This window comes from Anticarsia gemmatalis, chromosome 12, assembly GCF_050436995.1.
Source record: "Anticarsia gemmatalis isolate Benzon Research Colony breed Stoneville strain chromosome 12, ilAntGemm2 primary, whole genome shotgun sequence".
NCBI classification, from domain to species: Eukaryota; Metazoa; Arthropoda; class Insecta; order Lepidoptera; family Erebidae; genus Anticarsia; species Anticarsia gemmatalis.
Genome location: NC_134756.1, coordinates 11124716 through 11151693, shown reverse-complemented (window position 1 = coordinate 11151693; position 26978 = coordinate 11124716). Strand labels below are relative to the sequence as shown.

Below are 26978 nucleotides of genomic sequence, written 5' to 3'. Positions count from 1 at the left end.
CTAAAACTCAAACAGAGAGTTCGAAAAATGTTTTTGTCGACGTCAAAATCAGGTCACACATATTTCACACATTAAAGCAAAGTCAAATACTGGGTCGTTCACAAAAGGTCCTTTGCGATTAATCAACGTTTCCCTCTGAATCGTTGACTCCTGAAAATTTAAGGTACACTTCACTCATTACATGAAAAGTAAGGTCGGAAGAAAGGAATTTTTGAAATTCACCTCTCTCAAAATAGTTCAAAAGGGTTCCGGAGCCAAATTAAGATTGTGTGTCTGAAATTTTAATAAGATTTTGTAATTCCAGCTCTTTAATATACAAGGAATTTTCTCTTCAGGTACCCCGAAAATATCATTCAGTTATGTGGTATTCAATTTCTTTGGGGAAAATTTTGAATTTTCGTATAATATTTGCCACTTATTTGTGTAAGAAGACGATTCTGCGTATAATGGAATTTTCTTCAAAACGTTTTGCTAAATGAACAACCGAAACAACACTAACATAAAAAATAAATTACTATCTACTTCCGAAAGAATAAAACATCTCTACTTTTTAAATCACTATTATGAAAATTTTGTTATCGCATTATCCTTTTTCTTCGAAAAATTCAACTTTCCTACTAAGAATTTTAAGTTAATACTATACTGGCTATATTAAATTCTTGACTAGACGGTAAATTAACTCAGCTCAACTGAACAGCGCGTCGCTTGTAAAACTAAACGTCTACGGTGAACGTTTACAAACCCTGCGACATCCAATTAAACCTTCTGATTTCTTCATTATAAGTTTTGTTTCCGATACAATTGATTGAATGCGGTAAATAAGTTTTCAGAGACCAAAAATAATACTCAATATCACTCAAAACTGAACATTTTGTATCAAAGGTATCAAACAACAGAATAGCATTTTTTTAATAACAGAGCCGGCATTCCTGAACAAAATATAGTCGTAGTACCTAAGTAGTAATAGTAGTTCGTATTCGATATATAAATGTTCATTTATCGCCTCACCTATAACGAAGGCTATCTCACATTACACTACAACACGGTATTAAAGTAATATCGAATGTAATCCTACCACACCTAAAATCCCATGTGGAATTTCATCTAAAGCCTAAGTAGGTATTAAACCGAATATGATATACATGAAGGTCCAAAGACATTGAAGGACGATCATCTTCCTAAATGCTCAAAACGTGCCAATATCAAGCTTCGTCAGCCTAGCCCTCATATTAGGAATTATTATTATAACCGTGACCTACATTATATTATCTATGTTGAAGAAAATGGCGGTCTCGTGTTAATCTCATAAGCCCTTATTATTTAAGCAAACAAGAAACGCTGTCACAGTTCTCTCACGTTAACTTGAGCTGTCTACAATTTAAGGTAAGTATACGTTGGAACATGTTCAGCTATGATTAGTGAGTTCCGTGTACCGTGTTATAAATTGTTTATGTAACGAACAACCAATGTTCCACATTCAGGATATGTTTATCGGAAATTAATGGAAAACAAAAATGAATCCTAAAAATGAAGTAGCAATAAAAACCTTTGCACTATGTTGCAGTGATTAGATATTATATGAATTTTGTTTTTAAAAGACCTGTAGTATTGAAAATTTGGAATTTGAAATATGCTTCCTATAGCATCCGCTAGGGGAGCTAATCAGGTTTTAATACAAAGTTTCTCTATAGCAAGCCAGTTGCCTAAAGCTGATAGTAGTAAAATGATAATATTTGATATTTTGGTGCTTAGAACAATAATAGTTATTACAATGCTCTTATGTATATTAAACTTTAACTTTTTAAAGCATGGTGTAGCTTCGTGCTTTCGTATTTCCGAAGATTAACGAAGATTCCCGAGGCACGAATAATTAAAATCTGGCTTGAAATTACTTTACTGACGTTAACATGATGTTGGCGGATGCTAAAAATAAATATTCTTGTTAGAAATGTGTGTCGTATATCAGTCATTAGGAGAAGATTTTCTCTGTATCTGTTTTAATTAAAGCAACATCGCGTAAATAAGGAGATGTTGTAAGATTTTTCCTACTTTATTTGCATGTACTTCGTATGAAATGAGTTAAATTAAAATCTTTTTATAATCCTTGTTAGTCCTGTAACTTTATTTTGGTGACTACAGAAACGTCTTCTCAGCTCTGCGTTACTTGTACTGCCGATGACAAGAATCATCCAAAACGCAAGCGAAAGCAATCAGTTGTATGCAGCAATTGCAGGCGTATGAAATAAATACACTTTTCGCCATTTAAAATGATATTCCTATGTAATAGGGGGCGATTCTATTGCCATGCATGATAAAAATTTTGAGCTGCCTTTGAGTATATTTTTAAAATATAAATAAGGTAATAGTGGTTTGGTCGACCCGGGAAACAAACTCCAAACGTCGCGATCAGCAGTCGTATACACGAAGTCTGACATACGCATAGTCTAGATCAAAAAGGCAATCAAAACAGTTAACACTCTACTCAAAATATTGTTCATCTCAACATATAAACCAATTACTTAAAGAAAGTGACTAGAAACCTAGCCAAAATGTAATATAAATGAATGTCGAAACTATTTACATTACTAAATACAGCGTAACGAGTGTTTTATTGTTACTCCAATACCCATTACATCGTTGATACAAACTTGCATCGAGTCTAATACAATAGATACCAACATCTTTCATTCATGTCTTAGATACACACTTAAACTTGATTCCAGTGGTTCTCAACCTTTTAAATGCGAAGGGCTATTTTTAAAATAAACGATATTCTGTGATAATTTGATACCAAAATACGGACTTGTTACAAACAAGTAAATACGTATCAATTTGAAAAGACACAAATTAGCTGTAGCAAAATGCCAACAGAACGACTACTTATTATAAAAAGTGAGAGGTAATTATACACACAAAGAAAAAAAATTTAATTGTATCATGCGAGAAATAGTAGTGTAAAAGAGAAAATTAATGAAAGAGGAAAAAGAGTTGGCGGCTGATAGAAATGAGTGGAAAAAGAGAACATGTGGTTTTGTAGACTCTACTTGAAGTAGGATAAGGGCAAGACAATGATGACTCAAATTGAAATGAGTTAAAATTTTTATTTAAGAGTAGTTCACATAGTTTCCCGTCAAGCGAACTACTTTAAAACATCGGATTACAGATTGAGAGCCACTGTACAAAAGGATGAACGTAAATACAATGCAAATACGAAACGCCTACAGCGGTACAGTCAAGAACAGAACGGTTTAAGTGCTTGTCTAGAATTAATTTACTGCTTTGATATACAAATAACTTTTGCTTCGAATGTTTATTGCATCAACATTCGTTGAAACCAGTTTGAGTGTTTGGTTTTGCAATTTGTCAGAGGTCATTGACATTTGTGATTAATTAATGTGATGAGTAAGACTGGACTAAGATTAAAGTGTCTTAAAACATCTTTATGGTTCAAAGAGATTGTGTTAGTTTGGATCTAGATTTGTGAAAGCTAAACGATCTTGATGTAAATGTGTTATTCGTTTGTAGTTTACTCAAAATCTTACAAAACAAGCTATAGTTATGTGTTTATTTTTAAAGAAATGCAGATTCTTTAATCCAATCGATTAAAAGCAATATCCTTTTTTTGAGAAAATTTCCCGGTCTAGAAATCATACAATTATTGCTGATTATTATCATTTCAATTATAATGGTTGAAACTGTAAATCCTTTAAAACTTTATTATGTTAACTTTTGCATTTTAAATAATAAAACGATATTTTATTTTGTCATTCAATCTGTACAAGACACTTTGAACATGACAAGACCAATTCAGAAACACAACATCAAATTACCAAACTTTTGACTCACACAGAACACAAAAACACATATCTACGAACACACATCACAGTAGCCTACGAAAAAAAAAACATACAAACATACAACACAATGATAAATCAAGCAACGTCTCTTAAGGACGATAGTTTCTCCAAGTACAATAAAGCCCCACTTACTACTGTAAGTCTCAAAAATATATACTCCGATATATCTTATCCAGCTCCCTGAAGGATCAAACGGGTAACTGCAAGAGAACGGCAGTAACAACCCACATTCCTGTTGTAAAATATATTTGCGGAAAACTGTTTCCAATAGCGGTGCCATAATGTATTGCCACGATCCAATTATATTCATCCAATAGAAAACTGTAAAGGAATAAAATTGATTAGAGTGTGCTTGAGGTTATTGGTTGGAAACTAAATGTTTGCACTGAGTTTAAAACGTTTAAACTATCCACATACTACCATTAGTTTTTCTTTTCTGTTTTAATTCATTATTGTTAGATATATTTCGGAGCACTACACTAGATACGTATACAGGATACGATTCCAGAATGAATACTTATAATTTCAATAAACAATTTTTAATTTGTCCTTAAAATAAACTTAAGACATTTGTTACATCTTAAAATATGAATACTTTTTAACCTAGACACTTATTCCATAAGTATATTTAACATAAAATAATATATTAGAAGGAATATAACCCACACGTTTTAACACCTAAACCAGAAAAGAAACGATATTAAATATGAAACTAAAGTGGCATCTTCAACAAATAATTTCACAGTTATTCTCCACAGGAAAAATGTACTCGTATTTTCAAAACGTACCATTAAAAGCACACCCACAAATTGTGTCAAACACGCTCATGAAATTTTCAAAAACAAAGTTCATAAAAATGTGAATATCGTATAGGCTGTAAAGAGGAGTATAAAGAATGTAAGCAATTTACATATTGCAAGGGAGTTGTGTGTTACCCGGTATTTTATTATAAGGTTATCAATACGATGTAATATGTTTATATTATAATTTGTGCTTATATGAACATTAAAACACGTTTGTATTCGCGGAAAAGTAGGGAGTATTTAGGACGTGTTTTTCTTGCATTGAGTTGTTTATTGGTACTTAATTTTAAACTAATTAATTCCTACGGTTTCGCTTGTCATAATAGGTTCCAGGGATAATTTATGAATCAGAATATTGTCTGTTATAGATATAAAGTTTTCGACACCTATGCTAAATAATAATGAAATCAGTTCAGAAGATTAGTCCCGTATACGTAACAGACAAACTAACAGACTGTTGCCGGTATAATACGATTATACATACAACTTTATCTAGACAAAAAGAAGTTCACATTTGATGTGATTGAGAAATAAAACACTGAATTTTATGATCTTCAATCACACTAGCGAGTATTGAGAAAGTTCAACAAACACTTTCAAAATTGGGTTTCATTTTCTTTTAAGTAAATTGACGGATCGAATCTTGATTTTAAAGTTACATTCAAAACTGAAGCCAATACAATCAACAGTCGTAACAAAATGGAGAATTATTAATGAAAGAAGATCAGGGATGTTTTTACCTGACCTATGAATCAGAGCGATAAATGAGCCAAATCCTCTTGCATCATAGTTTTACTAGTAAAACGTGCAAAACACGTCCTACATAACTTGGAAAGAGGTAAAAAAAGTTATTATTTTAATACTATTTCTTGCTGCAATAACAAGGTTTTAATCACCACAAAGTATACAGCACAGTCGCTTCCCGCGTCTATCCTTATGTATGCTTAGATCTTTAAAACTACGCTAAGGATCTTGATACGGTTTTTTAACAGAATAATCAAGAGGAAGGTTTACGCGAAAGAGTTGTAAAGGTTTTTTCTTAAATAACTGACGCCGCTAGTAATACATAAATAGAAACAAGAACACCAACGACTTTATTAATCAATAAAGATTTCCAATTGCAAGTAACGATGTTTCTCGTTATCTCGTCGCCTAAACAAATAACTGAAGGCCATACAAAACAAATATTTGGTTCGTATAACTCTCAATCCCTTTCGTAAAACGCCCAGACAGTTTGACCTATTTAAATCAATCAATTTTATAAAACCGATACCTAAGTCACTTAATCTAGAAGTTTTGGTCAAACCAAAATTTTGTTAGCGGTTAGGACTTTCATCGAAACTATGTTGTCGTCATTAAAGTAAAATATTACACCTTAATATTATATCAGCTTAGCCTTTCTTCCAAGCTATGTTGGAGTCGGCTTCCAGTCTCTCCGGATACAGCTGAATACCAGTGTTTTACATGGAGCGACTGCCTATCTGACCTCCGCAACCCGGTTACCTGGGATAACACGATACCCTTCGGTAAGACTGGTTGTCAGACTTTCAAGCTTCTGACTACTGTTAACGACTGTCAAAGATCTTCGAAAATGACAGCCGGGACCCACAATTTAACGTGCCTTCCGAAACACGGAGGAACTCGATATGTATAAGATGGTCACCCATCCACAAATCAACCTCAGCAAGCATGGCTTAACCTCAGAGATCGATCCGCGCGGCTGTTGTTCACTAAGCCGCATTACACCTTAAATTGCTTTATATTTTCTACTTATTGGTCAAATTATAGATCTAAAAGTTCATACCTCAAAAGATAGATGGATTTATGAATGTACTGTTATACTCTTTCACACAAATACGACTAAAAGATTTTGAAGAAAAAAAGGTAAACAGTTTTCGCGACAAACTTAATTAAAATACACTTCGATTAATAATTAGCGGTCTTTATAACTTTCTCTCTGTTATTTACTATAAGCGACAAAACCAACAACAAATACTGAAAATGTAACGAAAAATTTAAAGAAACTTACTGAAAGCAAAAGACTTCTAATAAAAGTCACCCATTCATATAGACGAAACTATTGTAAGTAGTACAATGTTAAAGAACGAGTTTTATGTGGTCAATGGTTGTAACAAAGAGTTATGATACTCGTAACCTGACCATTGTCGTTTATGTTGTGGATGAAATGAAGGATTGGTATTACGAAGACACTGGCTGACTTTCGAGAAAGTAAAGGCGAAAGAGAAAATTGAAAACAGAAACTAGTATTATTTTTTAGTATTTGACAACTATTTTATTTAGTTTTGCTATATTTAGGATTATTGTTCCGTAGCGCGATTCTGTACAGTCGTTACCGTCGAGTATGTAAAGTTTGACATTTAGAATGTACAGCCAAAATAGTTCGCCCGTCAGAGGCGCTGATCAGATTTTCATTCAAAGGCGAACGGCAGGTTTATATGAAGAATTCGTACAGCTTATAAAATGTCATGTTTAGGTTTACTTTTTGTTTTAATTGGTAGCTAATATGATACACAAGCTTATTTTAAATTCTTATATTTTTAAAAGTTGGGAGGTAAAAGTTATGTCCATTTTTAGAAGCCCCTATAGTTCGCTAAATTGCTCAGATGCTGTCAAAACCACAATCCAAAACAACAGCAAATTAGCGGATGCGTAGACGTCAGACTAAAAGTGACGTCTCATGAGATTTTCTTTTTCTTTAGTTGTCAACAAATACAAGCCATATACCAAAAATTATTATTTAAATAAACAAATACTTTCTAATTAATCCGGACTTCTAAAAATAATAGGTACTCCCAAACAAAAATAAGTGACTTAATCCCCTTAATAAGTGGTACAAATTCTGTTACGAAACAACACAAACTTTAAGCTGTACGAAATCTGCCGATCTCCTTTCTCGATGACAAGCTGCTTGTCGGTATTCGATAGTAGTAGAGAATTGAGCTACCGTAGCAAGAATTTATGATTGGCCACATGTAGTTCAATGATCATACCAAAGAAGTAAGACAACATGAAGAATTGAAATAAGTAATCTGAACCACAAAAATACTTCGTGTCTTATTGGAATTCAATACACGCCACCTGAGAGTAAAAGTACTAGTGGCGTGTTTAGGTCCCATTTTTACTACTACGGCACAAATTACCTAACAGATAACTACGACGGTAATTATTTTCTTTCTTGGTACTCTTTTACCGTTAAACCGTAAAACAAACCCGTTAAGAGGTTTCTTTAACAAAGTCCCAGACAAGTTCTACCCACTTTTAAATTATAGTACCTAAATTATTAAAGTACTAAAGATAGGCTCCTGAATGCCACTCAACGTAATCCTTTCCAAGCTAATTAATTTCAAGTAGGAGCACCTGGCAAAAGAAGTTTTAAGTACAAATCTCAATTAAGTTTACACCTAACGACGTCCCTAAGAGCTCCCTTGGTCAAAATTACAAAACAACTTTAGTTCACAAAAGTCGTATATTAAAATATTCCCACCTGCATAGCAAAACTTTAGTTTCTTCAACAGCGCATTCTTCTTGTTAATCTGTACCTTCGTGAGATCCCCCGTCTTCCACATTCGGCCCAGCTGAACAATTAACGTTCTTATTTCCTTCTTCTTAAGGCTCACAATAACTGCTTTCAGGATTGCTGTGAATGCCGTAGTTTTCGGAGTTCAGTTAAAAGGATACAGCATGCTCCCGTATGCAAGGTGTTGATATAAAACGTTGGCGCAAACGTCTTTTGTTCTTTGAATTTCGAGAAAAATATGAGAGAAAAATGTTAAGGAAAATTGGGGAAGCTCCTGTGTATTTGAGTTTTGTGACGTGAGAACGAGGTAAGAGTAGACGTGATGTTTGAATAGTAATGCATGCGAATAAAGGCAAAGCAACTGTGACGACTTGCCGACTATTTCAATGTTCCCAAAAAGAATATTTTTGCAAAACTTTGGTACATTCGAGATGGAATATTTTCGTTTCTAATGGAATCCTTTGTAACTTTGGAAAAACTTTATTTGATATGTCTCATATAAGTTTAAAATTTTAGTCTATAAATCTGTAAATTTTCAATGTTTACACGTTGTATCTAATTTCAAATTATAATAAAATTTTAACAAAAAAGCGTCAGATACTTCAAAGTAACATCAAAATATGTTAAATACGTGAGAAATTGTATATCTGTGCGTTTTCAATATTAATAACCTGAACCTGAGACCCTGCAATCGGAATCAACCACGAACTAGGATAATTATCTATCTAATTACTTATCCATAATTGCCACTTAAGCGCACAACTTTGATTATATATCTACCAAAATACTATAAACGTACTTACCCTGAGTACAAACCACGTAGATACTGACAACATACGCCAATTCCACAAGTTCAATGTCACCACTAAATACTTTCCCCATATACATAGACAACGACGCGTGGTACAATACAACACACGGTATTATGAACAAAGACCTCCAGTACTTCTGCCAGAATGACTTCTTTTGGTCAAAAATAACTACGTTGCAGCGTTTTAGAAGGTCGAAACATGGCAGCAATGGATCTAAGAATTCTTGCGGTATGTCGAATAGATCTTCCATTTTTTTAGGGTTTTTGATATGAATGTCTGAATTTTTGGGTTTGATTTTCAGCAGTTTGGGTTCTGAAAAATAAAACAAGTTATTTTATTAAGGCTATTTGCATTATTCTGTTACTGTTATAATAGTGTACTTTTCTATAATATATTTTAATTAATAAATTAAATTGTTTTAGTTTTTTAACAGCAATAAATATTGGCGCTTTTATAAAGCATGAAATCAAATTCAAATTATGTAGGTGTTTTTTTTTACAAAATCTGTCAGCAAGTGCCGTATTAGTCATTATCATAACATGACCGCATTTTTTTTTACATAGTTTAAAAGAACTACAACTATTATTTCAGGCCTTTCCAAGCGCGATCATTTTACTCCAAAATTAGTGCAGGACATTCGTAAAACTGGGACAGTTTTGGATTAAATTTATTATAACAAAGTATATTATATCAAGCTATTATAATATTATATGGTGTTAGTGCTACCCTACAGTAAGCAGGCACGGTGTGTGAAATTTTGACGACTGAAAGTTATGACAAATATACGGTGTAGCGGCTTTTATAGGCGCTCGGTATTTCTAAATTGCTACTTTATAGCGAATTACGTGAACTAGTCTGTACACTTGGATGTGGTTGTGAATTTAAACTGGATTTCGCTTGACGGAAAGATAAATTCCGCACTATTATAAATACCTTGAAAAATTATAGAGGAAGTTAAAATTTGTTACGACAAGGCACGATTAATTAATACAAACAAATTTAATAATCTATTTATTACAGCTATCACAAACTTATTACCCAAAGCGGTTATTTCACCACAGTAAGTTATATGGATTTAGAATTAAAAAGAACATTACCATTGCGAGACCTAACTTCCTCCACACTAGCCCTGATCAAGACGACTGTTGACAATAATTTGTTTAAGGTGTCGTCTTGACCGACATTCGAGTTCACGTTTCGAAAAAAAATACCCTTCGATATAATATATTATTCACGTGACCTATTTCTTTCAATCTAAAAGAATTTAAATGTCACTACTTAGATGCATGGACGAACTATTTTAATTATAACTTTTAACCTTATTAATTACTACAAATTTATTTATAAAAGACGATTTTCGATGAAAATACACCTTTATTTATGAAGAAATAGTTTGTATGAGATAGAACTCAATCGCTCTGTTACCGCATTGCAGTCCCACTACTGGGCAAGAATGTCCTATCTTAGTAGAGTTAGATACAAATCTATACTAATATCTATACTTAATCTTCTATATAATATATTATATATTTATATATAATATTATAAAGCTGAAGAGTTTGTTTGTTTGTTTGAACGCGCTAATCTCAGGAGCTACGGGTCCGATTTGAAAAATTCTTTCAGTGTTAGATAGCCCATTTATCGAGGAAGGCTATAGGCTATATATCATTACGCTATGACCAATAAGAGCAGAGCACCAGGAAAAAGTGTTACAAAAAGGGGGAAAATAATGACCCATTCTCTCTTAAGTGACGCAAGCGAAGTTGCGCTGGTCAGCTAGTATAGAATAATGTGATTGATTTTTAACAACTTTCTTAAAAAGCATGAACTTGCACAAATGAGGTGAAATGGTAATATTTTATCTTTTTATTCATCTCACCATATAGTATATACAATTTTCTCTCTCTCAATGCAATACGAAATTATATAAAAGCTTTTTAATTTTGTCACTGCACGTAATATAAGTTTGATCCTCTTAAAATTTCCGTTGGAGGAGAAATTTTACATGCAATCCGATGACAATGCAATCGTATAATGTTTACGCATATTATCTCTTACTTAAATTCTCAAAGGATTTTATTCTGAGTTGACATTTATGAGGTCGAAGTGTTGAACGATTATTTTTGTAATTTATTATATTTTGTTTACTTTTCAAAAAATATTTTTCTCTTCAATTTATTGCATATCTTAATTAAGTACAAAGTTTATACCTTATATTATTATACAGGTAGTTATAATGTGTAATTATCTGATTAGGATAAATGTATAAAACATTTGAAGTAGTGTAGTTTACAGCAGCAATATCACTATTTTCATTTACAATAATGCCTTTGAAAACGTGACAGTATATACGTATATTTGACACCCACTATACAAAAATTAAAGCGATATAGTAAGTTAGCCAAGTTAGCCAAAACATACTCATGACAATTGTTCAGACATATAAGGTATATTATATTTTACTTCTACTCGCTATAATTTTCATGTAAAAATGCAAAACTAGTTGAACTTCCAACCAGTTACATAATAAAACATTCAATTCAGTACATAAATATTACAGAGTTTATCACAAGCAACGGGAGACTATACAATAGCCTATTTCTCTTCGTTGACTTTCAGAATATGCGCGAGAGACAAACAACCTCTTTGTTTTACTCCAAAATTAACATGAAAGCTAGTTCCATTCAAATTTTTCATCAATATTAAAATTTTAAGACCTATGTTGTTTTTGACTTATTCCGTAAATATCCACACTTTACAGAATATAGTACTATTTTTTTAAGAATATAGTACGATACAATAATCAAATAGACCTATATGTTCCTTATTATAAAAGTACCTAAACCAATTTGAATATTGAGAATAAGAAAACAGAATAGTTGTGTTTTTGGAATCAAAATAATTCTTGACAAGTTCAAAATATTCTTGGCTCAAAACATAAAACGCAAAATGCACCATCTTCATAAAAAACTATGAAACAGTATCTGTATTAATATACTTTTATCGTATCTATTATAGTTAGGTTCTTCAAGACATTATTAGTTTGGCAACAAAACAAAATAATAACAATCGAGTCTCAGAATCGATGACATTTTCAACCACTCAAAATAAAGAATGAAAATTGTTCCAATTATAAAAGTTTGTTCCCATCAAAATCATAAAACAAAATAAAGTTTGAACAAACAAACATACAATGTCAATCAAAGAATATTTGTACAACGAAGTTGAAGGTCACCGGCATAATATTATTTTTTCTGTAAAATACAGTCAATGTATTTATTATCTTAGATCAATAAGTAGCTGTCACCCTGTAATATTCGCTTAGAAAATAATACACGAACACTGTCAGTGAATTTATAAAAAGGTCGAAAACATAATAAAAGGCTTCGCAGCCTTTAAATATTTAAGAAGATAACTTACTTTGTTTGTTTAGACATACTTTCCGATACTGAATCCAACACTACATAAATTATTAAATCTTCAATGTCTATCATTATTAATCTGCAAGTGAAAATGCTAACATTTTTTCTCAACATAAACGTCAGACATCACAACGAATTCTACTAAAAACAATACGACCCTTAAAAATATCTTTTACGACAGAAAACAATAAAACTTGGCATCATATGAATGGTAAAACATTCGCAATCGAGATATGTACCAATTTGAATAACGCGACCAGTATAAGTAGGCACCTCATTAAAGGAAGACATAAATAACTTTTGCTTCATGTTCGCAGCGTGTAGTAGCAATCAGAGGGGTTAAGTTACGCTGGATGTCATGGCAATATTGCAGCAAGGAAATAAAAACAAAAGAACAAACGCACGGCGTAAGATGTCAGCGGAAACGAAGACGAAGTTTTCAGTTTAGAGGAAAAAAGTTGAGTCTGGAATATTCTGTGATATATTTTCTAGATTTTTTCAGTGTTGGCTCTTTGGATTTGATTTGCCTTTACTTTTAAGCTTAGATGCGGTAAATATGAGTTCATGATAAAAATAAATGAAGTGGGTGTTGGTTTAAGTACAAGTAACTTTGAAGAATGTGTGTGCTGTATAAAAATGTAGCGCGTTTTGTTTGATTATTTAAATATAGAGAGACTTATCAACATGCAAAACGAGACATTATTACATTTTTCAATTCTGGTTATGCTATTAATCAGTTCTATCTTTATCTATTGTCATGTCTTTCAAGTTTCAAGTTAATAAGCTCTTAACGTGGTTTTAAGGCTTGTTGCCTTAAGAAGCTCACTAAATATATCATATATAAGACTAAAAGCCGCCAAAATCTTACCCATTACACCGCCTCCACCCCATTGTTACGATGTATTCAAATGAAATCCGCGGCATCGCGTCTCTGAAATAGTTGTTACTTCCTCCCACTATACCGACTTTAGTTTTTAAAATAATGTCACTTAAGAACGCTGGGGGAGCCAAATAACTCGTCTTACTTCAACTATGCAAAGGCATTAGTGTTGATACCTTTGGAAATGGGTGAAATTGTATTTTGTTGGTAAGTTCACTGTATTTTGGTGTTTCGCTTTGTTTTCAGCTCTTTGATTTGCTAATGTAGATGTGTAATGTGTTTTTCTTTTACGGAGCTTCTCGTGTTTTTTTAGAGTACTTACTTTGTATTTTTTGTTTTATGGACTTTTTGACTTGAATCTGTGTTTGATTTAGAAATTAGCTTTTGTGTACAGTCCTGATTTAGGTGACGCATAATATGTTTTTATTAATTACTCGTATAACAAATTTAAACAAGCAGTTAAATTCAAAATCCTACACATACTCATCGAAAAGTAAAAAAGATACACTGGCTGGAGTATGCCTATACTCCAGCCACGGTTAAAACAGTGAGACATTGATCAATAGATTTCAATTGCCATCATAATCATATCTCACATACTGCTGCCATCGATTTGCGTTATAAAAATATTAGTCTTTTATTTCAAGATCCCTACTTAAGTTCAATATTGAACACTAAATACAAAAAAGCTTGTAAAATAATAACCTAACTAGTCTAAGAATTAAAAACATTTACAACACCTAAAACTTTCTATCAAGTTAATTTTTGTTGCAAAAATTCTAACTGAATTCCAAAAATTGCTCCTCTTGTTTACAACTTTAATTCCAAACTGTAGAAGTTAGGCAACAATAAGTGTAATTTGTTCTTTTAACATTTCAGTACAAATATGGGCAAAGGTTGCGGCGTATCCGAGCCATAAAGACAAGTTACTGCCTAGCTTATGTCTGAAATATAACCCTAGGTATTACAGCGACCACGTACATGGTGATTCGAATCCGGCCGCGTTCGATCCGGTATCTATAGATATTCTTGTATTTGTGGGATAATCGGAATGGTTATCGCAATATGCAGCAGTTAAGGTACGGACATGGGAAAATGTGTTTGTTTTATTTACAGTTAATTGTTAAATTCTAAATAAACTAGGAAGACTCAATACTTGGTTCTACTTTTGCCGAAATAGGCAACTATGCAAGAGTCTATAAAAGTTCATTTACCGAGAATATGCAGTCCTTTCCTACACTCTTGTAGCATTGTGAGGTTGGTAACCGAAAACTCTGCGCGGCAATACACTACCGATACACTACCGAACAGTTGCAACAGTTGCATAAACAGTTTGATCTATATATTTTTACAAAGCCCCATTAGTAAAATAATTATTATGAAATAATTAGTTTTTTGAGTCAAAATTATATCTTGAATAAAATTATTCTACGGTGAAAAGTTTCGGTTCAGCATCAAGTGTGAAGATCTCTTACTTTCATCTTTTATATTTTATACGCAATAGATACTGCTTTGTATGTATGGTTTATGTATAAGATGTACGTTATATTGATTGAATTATATTTTGGCGATAGATTCACGGTCCTTCTATGGTCATCCTGAACGTCGATCTGTGTGATGGTGTGATAATAAATAAATGCTTCTGACTGACTTTATTCGCACATTAAAGTTTGGAACAACTTGTATTAGGTAATAAGACAACAGCACTTAATTTCGTAAAACATAATAATATATTCACTTATTTATCGCATATCACACGATATCGATGGAATCATGAATGATGGAATGAAACCAAATTTTAACAACCTCTGGAAAAAATATGGAATAGAGCCTGATAAGGTATACTAGCCAATTCATAACGGTTTTAAGCGCTCTAGTAAATTTTCAGTTTGGAACACTGCCCGATAGGCGGTTCTACATATTTTTCACGTAGTTGAGATTCAAAAGAGTAAAGAGAGTTATGACGTCATAATTATACGAAGGCCGTATGCTGACTTTACTTGGATATGAATTGTATTAGTACAGGGTTTTAGATGATTAGCGGTGTACTTATGTTGCTCAAATAAATGCAATATAATTATCACAATATCATATCTGGGTTTATCTTTTTTTACCACGAATAGAAGGAAATCGGGGGCTTAAATTGAAAGGAATGATGTTAAATTAAATTATTTAATTGGCCTGAAATATGTTTTATTAAATATTTAATTTGAAATGTCGTTTACTATCTGGGGTTCAAGAAACTATTATATCAAAATCTTTACAAAAATATTAATAAAATGATGATAAAGGACTAAAAATATCATACCTGTCCTTTTAATTTACACGAAAATGACATGATTTTGTGATTTATACAGTGAAAAGCCGTCATCTGCGACACATATAGAAGCAATCAAAATTAATGAGCATCCATATATTATTACAGTATATAATACTCGTATACTAAGGAATAATGATATCCGACCACATTATGGTAATGAGGCATATAAAAATACCTCAACTTCAATCGAAGCACACGATGTAAGCGTATTGAACATTTTCCTTATAAAAGTCTTAAGGATACTATTTTCGTGTAATCTGGTAGTAGGTGTTTTGGTTTTTTTTTGTCTATTTATGTTTATAAATTCTACTCTAATACATAAATCGTTCTTGGTGCGTAAGACAAATTTAATATACAAAAAATTGGTTTCGATAACTGTAGAATTGGAAATTAAATATAAAAACTAACTGTCTCTTAAGTGCGGTCGTTTGTGTATCCGAGTGTTAATCATAAGATCTCAGGTTCGATTCACGGCTATGGATTATCGGACTTTTCCAGCTATATTTCCAGCAATAGTAGCCCAAAGTTTGAAAGCTTGTGCCGTAAATCGCAATAGGCTTGCCTAAACATGTGACTAAAATAAAAAAAAACAAATGAAATATCATACATCTCGGCCTAAAACTTTGGATATTACTGACGCTATATCAACAATATTCGTAAAAAATAATGTGTAGTATAATTTTAGTCAAAAAACGCATAATTTTGTTTTAAATGGACGTTTAATTAAACATTTAAGATTGTATAATTTAGTTTGACATTGTAATGAAAGGCTTTTGACAGGGTAATTCGCGGTTTTGGTTACTAAAATTTACAGTATAAATTACAGCTGACATCGATAAAATGTTCACACAATTTTACGAGTACATTGACATTTAGCCAAGCAAAAATAGATTTATAAAAGCTTGGGTCCACAATAATGTTAATATTCTTTTCTGTGGGGTTTAAAATTCTTGATTTGTCCAGAAAACATCACGTATTTGACAGTCTATGAATTTGTTTCAAATAAAAATAAAATTAATTCTTCGCATTATTAACTTTTAAATTTAAACTCAGTTTTGTAGTCTTTTTTGGAAGCACTAAAGTCCTACACCACCAAAAATATATTCTCCAGGAATCACTAAAAATTCTTGACGCAAAAATAAAAATGAACTTTTTTGCTTTACATGGAATTTAAACCAGCTGCAATTTATATTTTGTCTTTACGCCATTGAAGAAAAACAACAGTAACCAAACACCAAAACAAGGGAAATCAAACTAATTAGACAACATCGTTCCTTCATAATCTTATAAAAAACAGCAGTAACTAAATAATAATTGTGTGAGAAAAGTTCATACAACTTGTTATTACTTTATTACTTAGCTCGTTTTTCGTTACACGAAGTTTATTAGATTTATATGCTGATCTCGAATGTAATACAACAGACGGGAAAACTTTGTTCTTTTGTGAAACGATTTTTTTGCGGTTCTTGTTTGGAAGTGGGGTACAATCGAGTTTTAAGGTTACTTACAAAAATATGAATTCAGAATTTCATTGATATGAATTTCAATGCTTATAATCGTGCACAGTCCACTAGTTAAGACGAGACTATAATATAAATTATAAAATCATAAAATGACTTCGCTTTAAATCCGCTTTTTACTTTGGATAGCCAAAAACAGTAAAGCCTTCTCTACTATGTTGGAACTAAGGCTTTATTTTACTTAAAGGTTAAAATGCAAAGGTCAAAAACGTAACTGATTTAACTCCCACACATTTTAATTTAAGATTATAACTAAAAACAATGTAAAACGGAGCTCTAACGTTTTAAAATCTTAAGAAATGTTTAATGATTATATCTTTCAAATAAAATATTTTATGATTGATAGAAGTACTTGTGAAAACTAGACATCTATTACGTAAATAGCTATCATACTCAACAAGTTATCGCAAGCCATTAAGCTGTTCCAAATTACCACTTCCCCGCTCCCTCGAACAAAAAACGCGAGTATAAGCAAAAATATATAATATTTCACTTATTTGGCTGTCAAGGCAAACGGAATTAATAAATCACCCTCGTTTGAAGCCTTCGGAATGAAAGTTGTAAGGAAGATGAGACAAAGGGGGCTATTTCCGATGATCTATCAAAACACTCAAGTACTGTACCGACGACGACTAAAGTGTTAGGAATATTGAATTATCATAAAATATTGCGAAGAAAAATATTATAGCTTTTTCCTCTTTGATCATGTATTCCGAGTTCTAGATGGAATATGTTAAAGTAATTGATTTGAAAGTAGTTTTATACATCTATTTGACAATAAGTTGAATGATTGATATTTTACTTTGTATCTGGGGTCAAGGTCTACTCTATGATAATGTAAGTCGTAAAGTGACATTTAACGAAACCATGTCCTGAATATCTAGTTATATCTTCCCAAGAATACTAAATATATAATAAATTACATACCAAAATCATAAGTGACCCTGACCTTTAGTTAATTTTGTTTCTCAGTAATGCCCCTAGATGGCGGTAGTCGTTAGGCCGATAAGAATACTTAAGGCGTTCCGAACCCGATATTGTGGATAAATGGAATTCGGGGACGACGCACGATAGCTATCGGCTTTCGTCAACGCTCACCTACATTTTTATGTCGTATTAACTGGTGGGTAGAAATATTGAACCTATAAATCTGAGATGGAGGTCTGAGTAATGTCATAATCAGCTTATAAATGTACCTACTTAACTGAAACCTTCATAGACTTTGGCAATAAGCGGTAAAACTCTTCGGATGTAAGGGCACTTGTACACTTTACGGCTAAACTGTATCGTTTGTGACAGCAGCAAGTTGGAAAAATGTGAATTATTATAGAAGAGGGGATCATACAAATAGAAACGACTTAATTTAGTCTCTTTTACTATACGTACAAAGACTATACAAAGTCGTGGTATGTTTGCATATAAACCTTAGTAATGTAAAATTTTATGAACTATCGATATCAGGATCATCGTATCAGGAGTCTTGGTTTTATAAGTTTTATGGTAAAAGATGTTAAAGGTTCCATAATGAAGAACAATGTAAAATAACGTAGAAAAGTATAATTCTAAGAATAAGGATAACGTAGAACACGTATTATTCTTGGTTATCAAAATTAATAAAAAACCGAAGGCACTAATTTAGGTGAAGGTAAATTTTATAAACGTAATATAAACGGAGGAAATGAAACATTGTTTTATTTCGTTCATGAAATTTAATTAAAAGTTGTTCAGCGGATTGTAGTAGTAAGTGAGTTCTATTAGATGTTTTTTGTTTCTACAATATTTCCTATTAACTTATTTCCACAGTAAAGACGAAAACGGTAAAATATTTTAGTGCCATTCCAACCACTTTAAGTTTTTTGTTTTAGCTCTAATACAAAACTTGGTGGTTATTATTTATTTAAATTACAACAAAGGCTTTCAAAATTAAAAAAATAAGGCGCAATCTTAAATATATTTTTATAATGTGAGATCTTATTATTATTGACATAATATTTTATTTTTCATGACGTCATGATGATGGGATCAATGATACTGATTAGTATCGTAAACCTTGGCCAATGATATACATAATATGGTTAGAAATTATAAGTAAAAAATAATATATCACATAAATAAATATTTGCAAATCTAGCAATCAATCAATTTTAATTTTGAAATTTCAGTTCAAAAACTATAATAAATAATCCGTTTCAAAATAATTACGTAATTGATGTCACTCTTTTAATGAACAAAGTTTGTGAGCTAAGAATATTTTAAGTTAGCGAAATTTTGATACTTAGAACTCTAAATTAAATTGCTATTTGTATATTTACAGTGATTTTAACCATGAATTTGAACAGCTTAAGTTTGTATAGACTTGCAACTTATTGTTGCTGGGGTAACAGACTCGGCGATTGATCTAATTTTATTGAATGAAGAATTTTTATTGATGAACCTATATGTTATTATTTAACTAAGGTGCAGCAAAAGAAATAAAAAACTAACAAAAGATCGTCAATACAGCATACTTACAAATACAAAAAATGGATCTAGTACAGCTAACATACCACACTTAAAATAAAATGTAAAAAATGTGTATGTACCTTTAATTCATAGGTTTGGTATATTTTCACAATAATGGATAAACTATATTAAATCAATACTAATTTTGAAATAGGGATACATTTAGTGCACATTACTTTACTCGCATTTTTGTAGAACAAAAAGTTGCCGAACACACTTACTTTTTTAAACAAATGCAGTCAGAAATCTAATTATCTTCTCACAAAAGTTGTTTCTTTAATACGAATGTTATTGAACTATTGCACTGTATCGATTCCAGTGAAAATTTAATTAATGGCGATAGCAGCTTAGTTATGTTTTAAACTTTATAATTAACGTGATGGGAGTCCATTAGAATGAAAAAATAACGATGTTTGTTATAACATTGTAAAAGCAATATCGTTAATGAAAATGGTTTTTTGCTTTGTATATTTTCCAAGAGAATTGCATAGTTTTATTAGACAACAAATATAAATTTTCTGCTTGCAAATGTAAAAAGTAGGGATTTTGTAACTCATTACTTTCCTCCTTGATAAGGCTTTTCTTTCTACGTTTGAGGAGTACAGACTGCATTGCAAGCTTACTTGAAGATGTGTATTCGACTTATTAGATACAAATATTATTATATGGAGCATAATAAGCCGGCTATTTGGCTCAGCTTGAGGTTATTAGCTTATAAAGTACTAACATAATTAAATACATACTAATTCAATTTATATTAGTAATTGTGTAAGAAAGCTCCATTTTTGCTCCTATTGATAACATCAATATCACCTTCTTTTTTCCGCTTTTATTATAATATCTTGCACGAGCCAATTTAAGGTATAAAGTGTAGGTGTAAAATTCCTTTTTTTTCGTATAGACTTAACCATTTTATTAATATAAGTACAAACATACGGAACAACTTATTGTAAGCTTTAATCGAAAGTTTAAGAAAAAAATATTAAAAATCAACTTTTTATTTACAAAACATGTTAATCAGCCTAACACTTTTGTCCTCAACTGTACCTACCTATCTATCAGAGGAAAGCCAAGCCTCTAATAATGGCCCTTCTATTTTTTGTGAGGCAATATCACTAAGGCAGCGGTACGGACCGGTGACGTAATTATATTAAAATTGCTTATAAGCATATACCTGAACTGCGATGGAAGGTTATAGTTTAGCTTTTACGTGCTTTTATAGAGGTCGTTTACTTGCTGTCGGGAATGACGTCGTGTGTTTATGAGAAATTATTTTCCTATATTTCATCAAACTATATGGTGTTAGTTATGTAGGTATAGCTATGTATGTTAGGGTGAATTTATGTCAAACTTGTCAATCTTTGCCTTGCTAAGATTTGATGTTTCTTTGTGTTTTTTTTTTCGTTCGGCAGGCAGCGCAATGGCTGCTTTTGTATCTTTAATATGTTCATTTTCCAACTAAATAGCTATTTAAAAATAAAGGTACCACACAAACAAAACTAGACTCCAAACTTTCTGTATTCCTAAGCTTATCACAAAATGAGAAAATACACTTACTTTTAGCAAACGCTTTATCTGTTATTTATTTTTTTAATTTACTGACCTGACATGGGATTTGTTAGCAATATATAATAATATCACTAAAATATGACAGGACAGTCTTTTGTTTACAAAAAAACATCAACAATAGCCACCTGATAGATGTCAACAACCGATGCTTAAGTCTCTTTGTCTTTTACCGCCATTCATTCATAGGTCATTCACCCCAACACTGTTAAAGAAAATAATAATGTTAATTATGAAAACATGATGAGGGTATTTGTTTTGATACTAATTAGAGAAATAGTGAAGCTCACTTCAGTTAGGTGCGAAACTTAGATGCGAAAGTTTGGAATACTAATAACCACAAACTTAAAAGTTTGCAGAAAATGTTTTATGGAAAAGAAAACATTTAAAATAAAAAATATAAACCGATAAGAAATACAATAATCAAACAATTTGGTTGTCTTCACTTTTAATTGGTGCGAAAGGAAACCTGTTGTAAATATCCACATTTATTGTAGTATAAATGTTCGCGATACTTGTTGCAATAGTTATCAATGTTAAATAACGTATTTTTAATTGTGTAGCAGATTTATAAATCTGCCTAATATTTTTACTGCAGTAAAAATGTTGAATGAAGTCTAATATACTACCTTTGTCATAGTGTAACAGTTCAAAATCTGCGTAAATTTAAACAAGTAAAACCCAGATCTATCACTTAAAAAAATCCATTTCAAAGGCACAAAAAAACTATCACAATCAAAGACCGCGTCGCCAGGGAAAATAGTACAAAAATCAGATAGAGATATCTCGCCAAAAATATTCTATTCACGATGAAATATGTACAGAAGAATCACAAAAGATGGTAAGATAAAAACTAAAACTCCCAAATTACTTAAGAACCAATCTCGTACTTTTCTATTAGATTTCAACTAATATTTTTTCTCAAATCTGTCACTTAGTAAAATGATTGATTATACACTTTGGGCTTAGCGTGACGACCTTACTTACGAAGGGTTTACTTAAGCTGAGCTGTTTTATTAGTACTTGTATATTGTTTGAATAGGTAACCCTGATTTTGGAGTGACGGTTTGACGTTTGGATGATGTTAGTTGTAGTACAAGGTATACAATAATACATATTATACATGACAAGATATTTAAGGTACATACAAGGTTACTGAATGCCAAGAGATAGTTTTTATTAAAGTATTTTTAATCTATATTCAGTAACCGTGGTTTGTTTTATTGGAACTAACCAATAGCACAAGAGTTTGTTTATTAAAGTTGCTAAGTGTGTTTACAATTCTAAACTACACTTTCTATTCCATCATAATGGTACGTATCATAAATATAGTTAAAGTTAAGTCAAGGGAGATATGACGCGGGAACGATGAATACTTGCTTCCTGATACACGAAGACCTTTTCACGAAGAAAACCTAAGAAAACGCTTGACACTTGATACGCTTGACACGGGATCACATATTTTTGCGTACTGATCGTGACCTACGCAACAGTCAGAAATCTCTTGAATTGTGTTTGCTGGCTGAATATAATTAGGTTATTTAACTACCACTGTGAACTATTGAAACTACAATTATTGTGCGTCCAACAGAAAATTAGTGCTTCCTATTAACGCCTGGATGATTTTGTCTGTGAGTGAAGTTTAGTTACTAACCAAGGATTCCTAAAATCCGTACACTTCTAATAGAGGTAGCAAGAGGAATTTACCTATTCTTGGAATACGTATCATCTTAAGATATAGTGTTCTTAGCAAGAATATTAAACTTTGTACTGTGCTGTCATGCACTTACATGAGATATATTATGTATTCAATAAAATGTTGGTATGTTAAAATTAGCCTGTGCTTCATCCAGGGTCTTCAGCTATTTCCGTGCTAGGAATAGACTTAGTATTTATAATTTCGATAGGTTTCAATTAAAAACAAAAGCCTATGTTAAAAGATACATACTGTACCTCGATTCTGTACAACTATCGAGTACCGACAACCGGCTAGCTATCGAAATTTTGACATTTAGAATGTACTGCCAAAATGTTTCCTACGACACCCGCCAGAGGCGCTGATCAGATTTTCATACAAAATTTCTCGATGACAGTTCGGTTGTCGGTAGTCGATAGTAGTAGAGAATCGAGGCACTGAATGGCTAGTATTATAATGAAAATAGGCTCACTAAGTAAATATATCTTAACATTCTAAGGAAACGTATAAATTTTGTGTCACACTGACGTCACTTGCGTCACATTATATAATTATTATGCATTGCTTACGTCATCACGTCTTCCCTGAGTTAAACATTCTGTATAATTATCGTGACGTCATAGTTTGACATACTTATTTATAGACTGAATAAATTGTTCTATATTTGGTTTTCAATAGTTCTCAGAAGCGAAATCAATTTCCTATTACGCCGGTTATATCTAAATTTAAGTCAGATTTAATAATAGTTGAAAAGTTTATGTTTATCAAAGGTGTATGTCTCCTTAGAAATAAAATCGCTTAGCATAAGGTAATAAATATTTTGACATTTGTTTTTAATACATTTGCTATCACTATCTGCCAGTTAGGCTATCCAACACTAATCCATGAACTGAAAAACGTACCATTATTCTTTTTTTCTTGAATTTTATTAATTTAATGTTCCTTAATTTTCCTCTTTTGTACTTCTATTAATTATTCTCTTCCTGATTATTTAATTAAGATACGTTATGTTCAACCAAAATTAAGATTAAAGCCTATTGTTTAAATGTTATTATTACAACCCGAAGAAAAACATTTCCTTCGTTTTCCACAAAAAGAAATTCCACGTGAGCGGTCCCAAAAAAGTTAATAAAATAATAATTAGAAAGTTCCATACGATTTTTCCGAATAAATTAGTTTAACCCGCCTTCGTAACAGAAGGCCAGTTATAATTTAAATCGTGTTCCAACTCACTGAGTTGTACCAATTTCTAATATTTATTCGAGGCGAGTATCATCTGACTTCCGCAATCCAATTAGTGGAATAACCAGTGAAATTGAGATCCTTTTGGAAAAAAAATCGTAGTCAAATTCCGTAACATTACAATATTATTATTATTATTATGAAGAAGTTTTCTTGAGCATCGCATTTTGTATCTTGTGACACAAGAAAGAATGCGATCACAAATTGTTTTTAACTTAATAATTTGTTTAACCGGGAAAAATATCGTAAGATGGCAACTTTTTATTTCGTATTCATGGTTCCATGTAATGGGTTTCGAAAATTATGACTAATTTCGGTACAACATGTATGTAGATGGAACTCATTTAGCTATTTTTGATAATAATGCAACAGAATTGGGAAAACACTAAGGTAATAGGATCTTTCTCGACTCGAGGATCAAACCTGTCCGTGTAATATGAAGTTATATATCGCTTGGATGGTTTTTAAGTTCATAACATTTATTTTAATTCATATACCTAGAACATTCGTATCAAACAATATCAAACTACCAGTAACAATATCAATTGTCGTGCATATCCCTACCTCTAGGGATATCAATGATAACTCGACCGTTTAATTCACTTACACCGTGACGTCATCAATATGGAAACGTCACGTTTGTATCATATGATATTGTTAGATAATCTTGTACAGTGATATCTCGGCAACCGCACTATGAACTAGTATATGATAACAAACGGTGGTCTGAAGAATAGTGTGCCTGATGATCATCTGTACTTGCGAGTTCAATTATATCAACACCAGTAGCCCGATTCTCTACTTTCATCTAGTAGGGACAACCGGCTAGCTATCGGAAAAATTTGTACGAAATTCTGAGCAGCGCCTCTAAAGGACGTCGGATAAACTATTTTTGCAGTGCATTTTAAATGTCAAACTTCGATACTCGATGGTTCCGATTGTAGAAAATTGCCGGGTAGGTCGTTGAAATTTCTTTTGTTTCTTATCAAAACCTGTATGTTAAAAAAAAATATTTTAGCTTTGGTACAAGAATATAAGGCATGCTAATCTGATACTGCATTAAGGTCATAAATGAACAACAATTTATTTGTGCAATCCACAAATTGTTGTCTTTGGTCTGGTTGTAATTTGTGTCCGTTGTTTGTATGATTGTTAATGTCTCCGCGACAAAAAAGCAATTCTTAGTGCAGAAGTTGTCTTTAAAAATATACGTAATTCTTTTCAAGAATCATAGTATCAACCAGTTTGAAGTAACTACTATTATGTTTTTTTAAATGTCTTTATGAGTACTATCAATAGTAACCAGGAGGTTGGCAACGATCCCTAGATATGGCCTAGATAATAGCAATACCGTTCAAGGGTTAACGCTATGTCAAAGTACAATAACCTTTAATCCAATATACCGGAACAGAGCGTTCGTCATCACATCGGTAACAAACATATTTAGCGAGAAATCAATCTCATTACTGCTAGAGCTTAGGTAGTTTCTAATGAATTCATAGTATTGTTAGTATTTCGGTATTGCTTGATTTGAAACGACTGCTTATGAAACGCGTAATAGGTTTGATTCTCGAGTCGAGCAGTATGCTACCATATAATAATATGTATGCTGTTTGTTTGTTTGTCGCATGATTAGTAGTCAACCTAGTATTAATGTTGTTCAAGCCGCCCGAGAGACATTTGACATGGCTTAACGACTGTTATCTTAGTAGACAACAACCGTTACCGACTTTTTACGTGCCGTATGTATGTATGTTTGCTTACAACATATTATTATGCATTATATGCAAAAAATATCATTAACGTAGATATTAAAATGACAACTTGCACTACTAATAATATTGTCGCCATGCCACTTTGAATCCGTTAGTAATAAATCATAAATGTGAGTAACATATACCAGTAAAATAAACGTTTGTTTCACGGTAGCAGAAGAGAACCATTTGTTTGTTTTTATAGACAAATATCTAAGTTTAAAAACTACTGGAGTCTGGACCAAATTCCAGGAATCGCGTGAATCAAATGAAATATTAAATTACTTTTACTACACTTTAAAGGCTTTTTCTAAGTATATTATGAACGATAAACACGTTCTAGTTAATTGTAAAAAACTGCAAACGCTTTAACAGTTTATACATTTTAAGCGAGCTGTATGGTAAAATTTCGAGGTAACTTTTAACGTACTTGCACAGACAAAAGCCAATGTAGTATTGTCAAAAACATAACTAAATATTTCCTGCTTTAAATGTTTCTGTGTCACATATCGTTTTCAGTAGGTTTGGTAAACGATTTTTTATTGTTTTATATGGTTGTCAAATCCCACCTACTCGAAAAAGCCATCGACTTTGCCTAATGATGATTTACACGATCTCTTTAGTTTGTTTTTTTAATTTTTATAAAAGACAACTCCCGCACTAAGAGTTGCTCTTGTGTCGCGGGGACTTTGACAAACATACAAACAACGGACATAAAGTACAACCAGACCCGAAACAATTATTTTGGATCGCACTAATAATTATCCCGTGTGAGAATCAAACCCGACGACCTCCCGACGCAATGGTAGCGGCGTGGTGACCTAAACCACTGCGCCACGGAAGCAGTAAGTGACAACAATTGACTTTTAACGCGGTCTCCAAACATAAGAATCTAGAGTTTGACGGCACCTGTGGCGCAGTGGTTAAGGTGGTTGCCACGCCACTACCCCGTTCGACTCCTACGCGGAACAATTATTTGTGCGATTCATAAATAGTTGTGCTTTGTGTCCGTTGTTTGTGTGTTAGTAAACGTCACTGCGACATAAGAGTATTTTTTTGTGCGGGA

At 32.1% G+C, this 26978-nt stretch overlaps 1 protein-coding gene across 1 annotated transcript in view; it reads right to left on the bottom strand.

The window, feature by feature from the left end:
• Positions 1-26978, bottom strand: part of LOC142977066 (odorant receptor 4-like) — a 35034-nt gene that overhangs the window by 6487 nt on the left and 1569 nt on the right. Inside the window, exons 2-4 of the mRNA XM_076120756.1 lie at positions 9002-9322; positions 8166-8318; positions 3990-4178 (exon numbers count right to left, since the gene is read on the bottom strand). Of these exons, the coding sequence (XP_075976871.1) occupies positions 3990-4178; positions 8166-8318; positions 9002-9260 (601 nt within the window). The 5' untranslated portion in view covers positions 9261-9322. The remainder of the gene's footprint in view (positions 1-3989; positions 4179-8165; positions 8319-9001; positions 9323-26978) is intronic.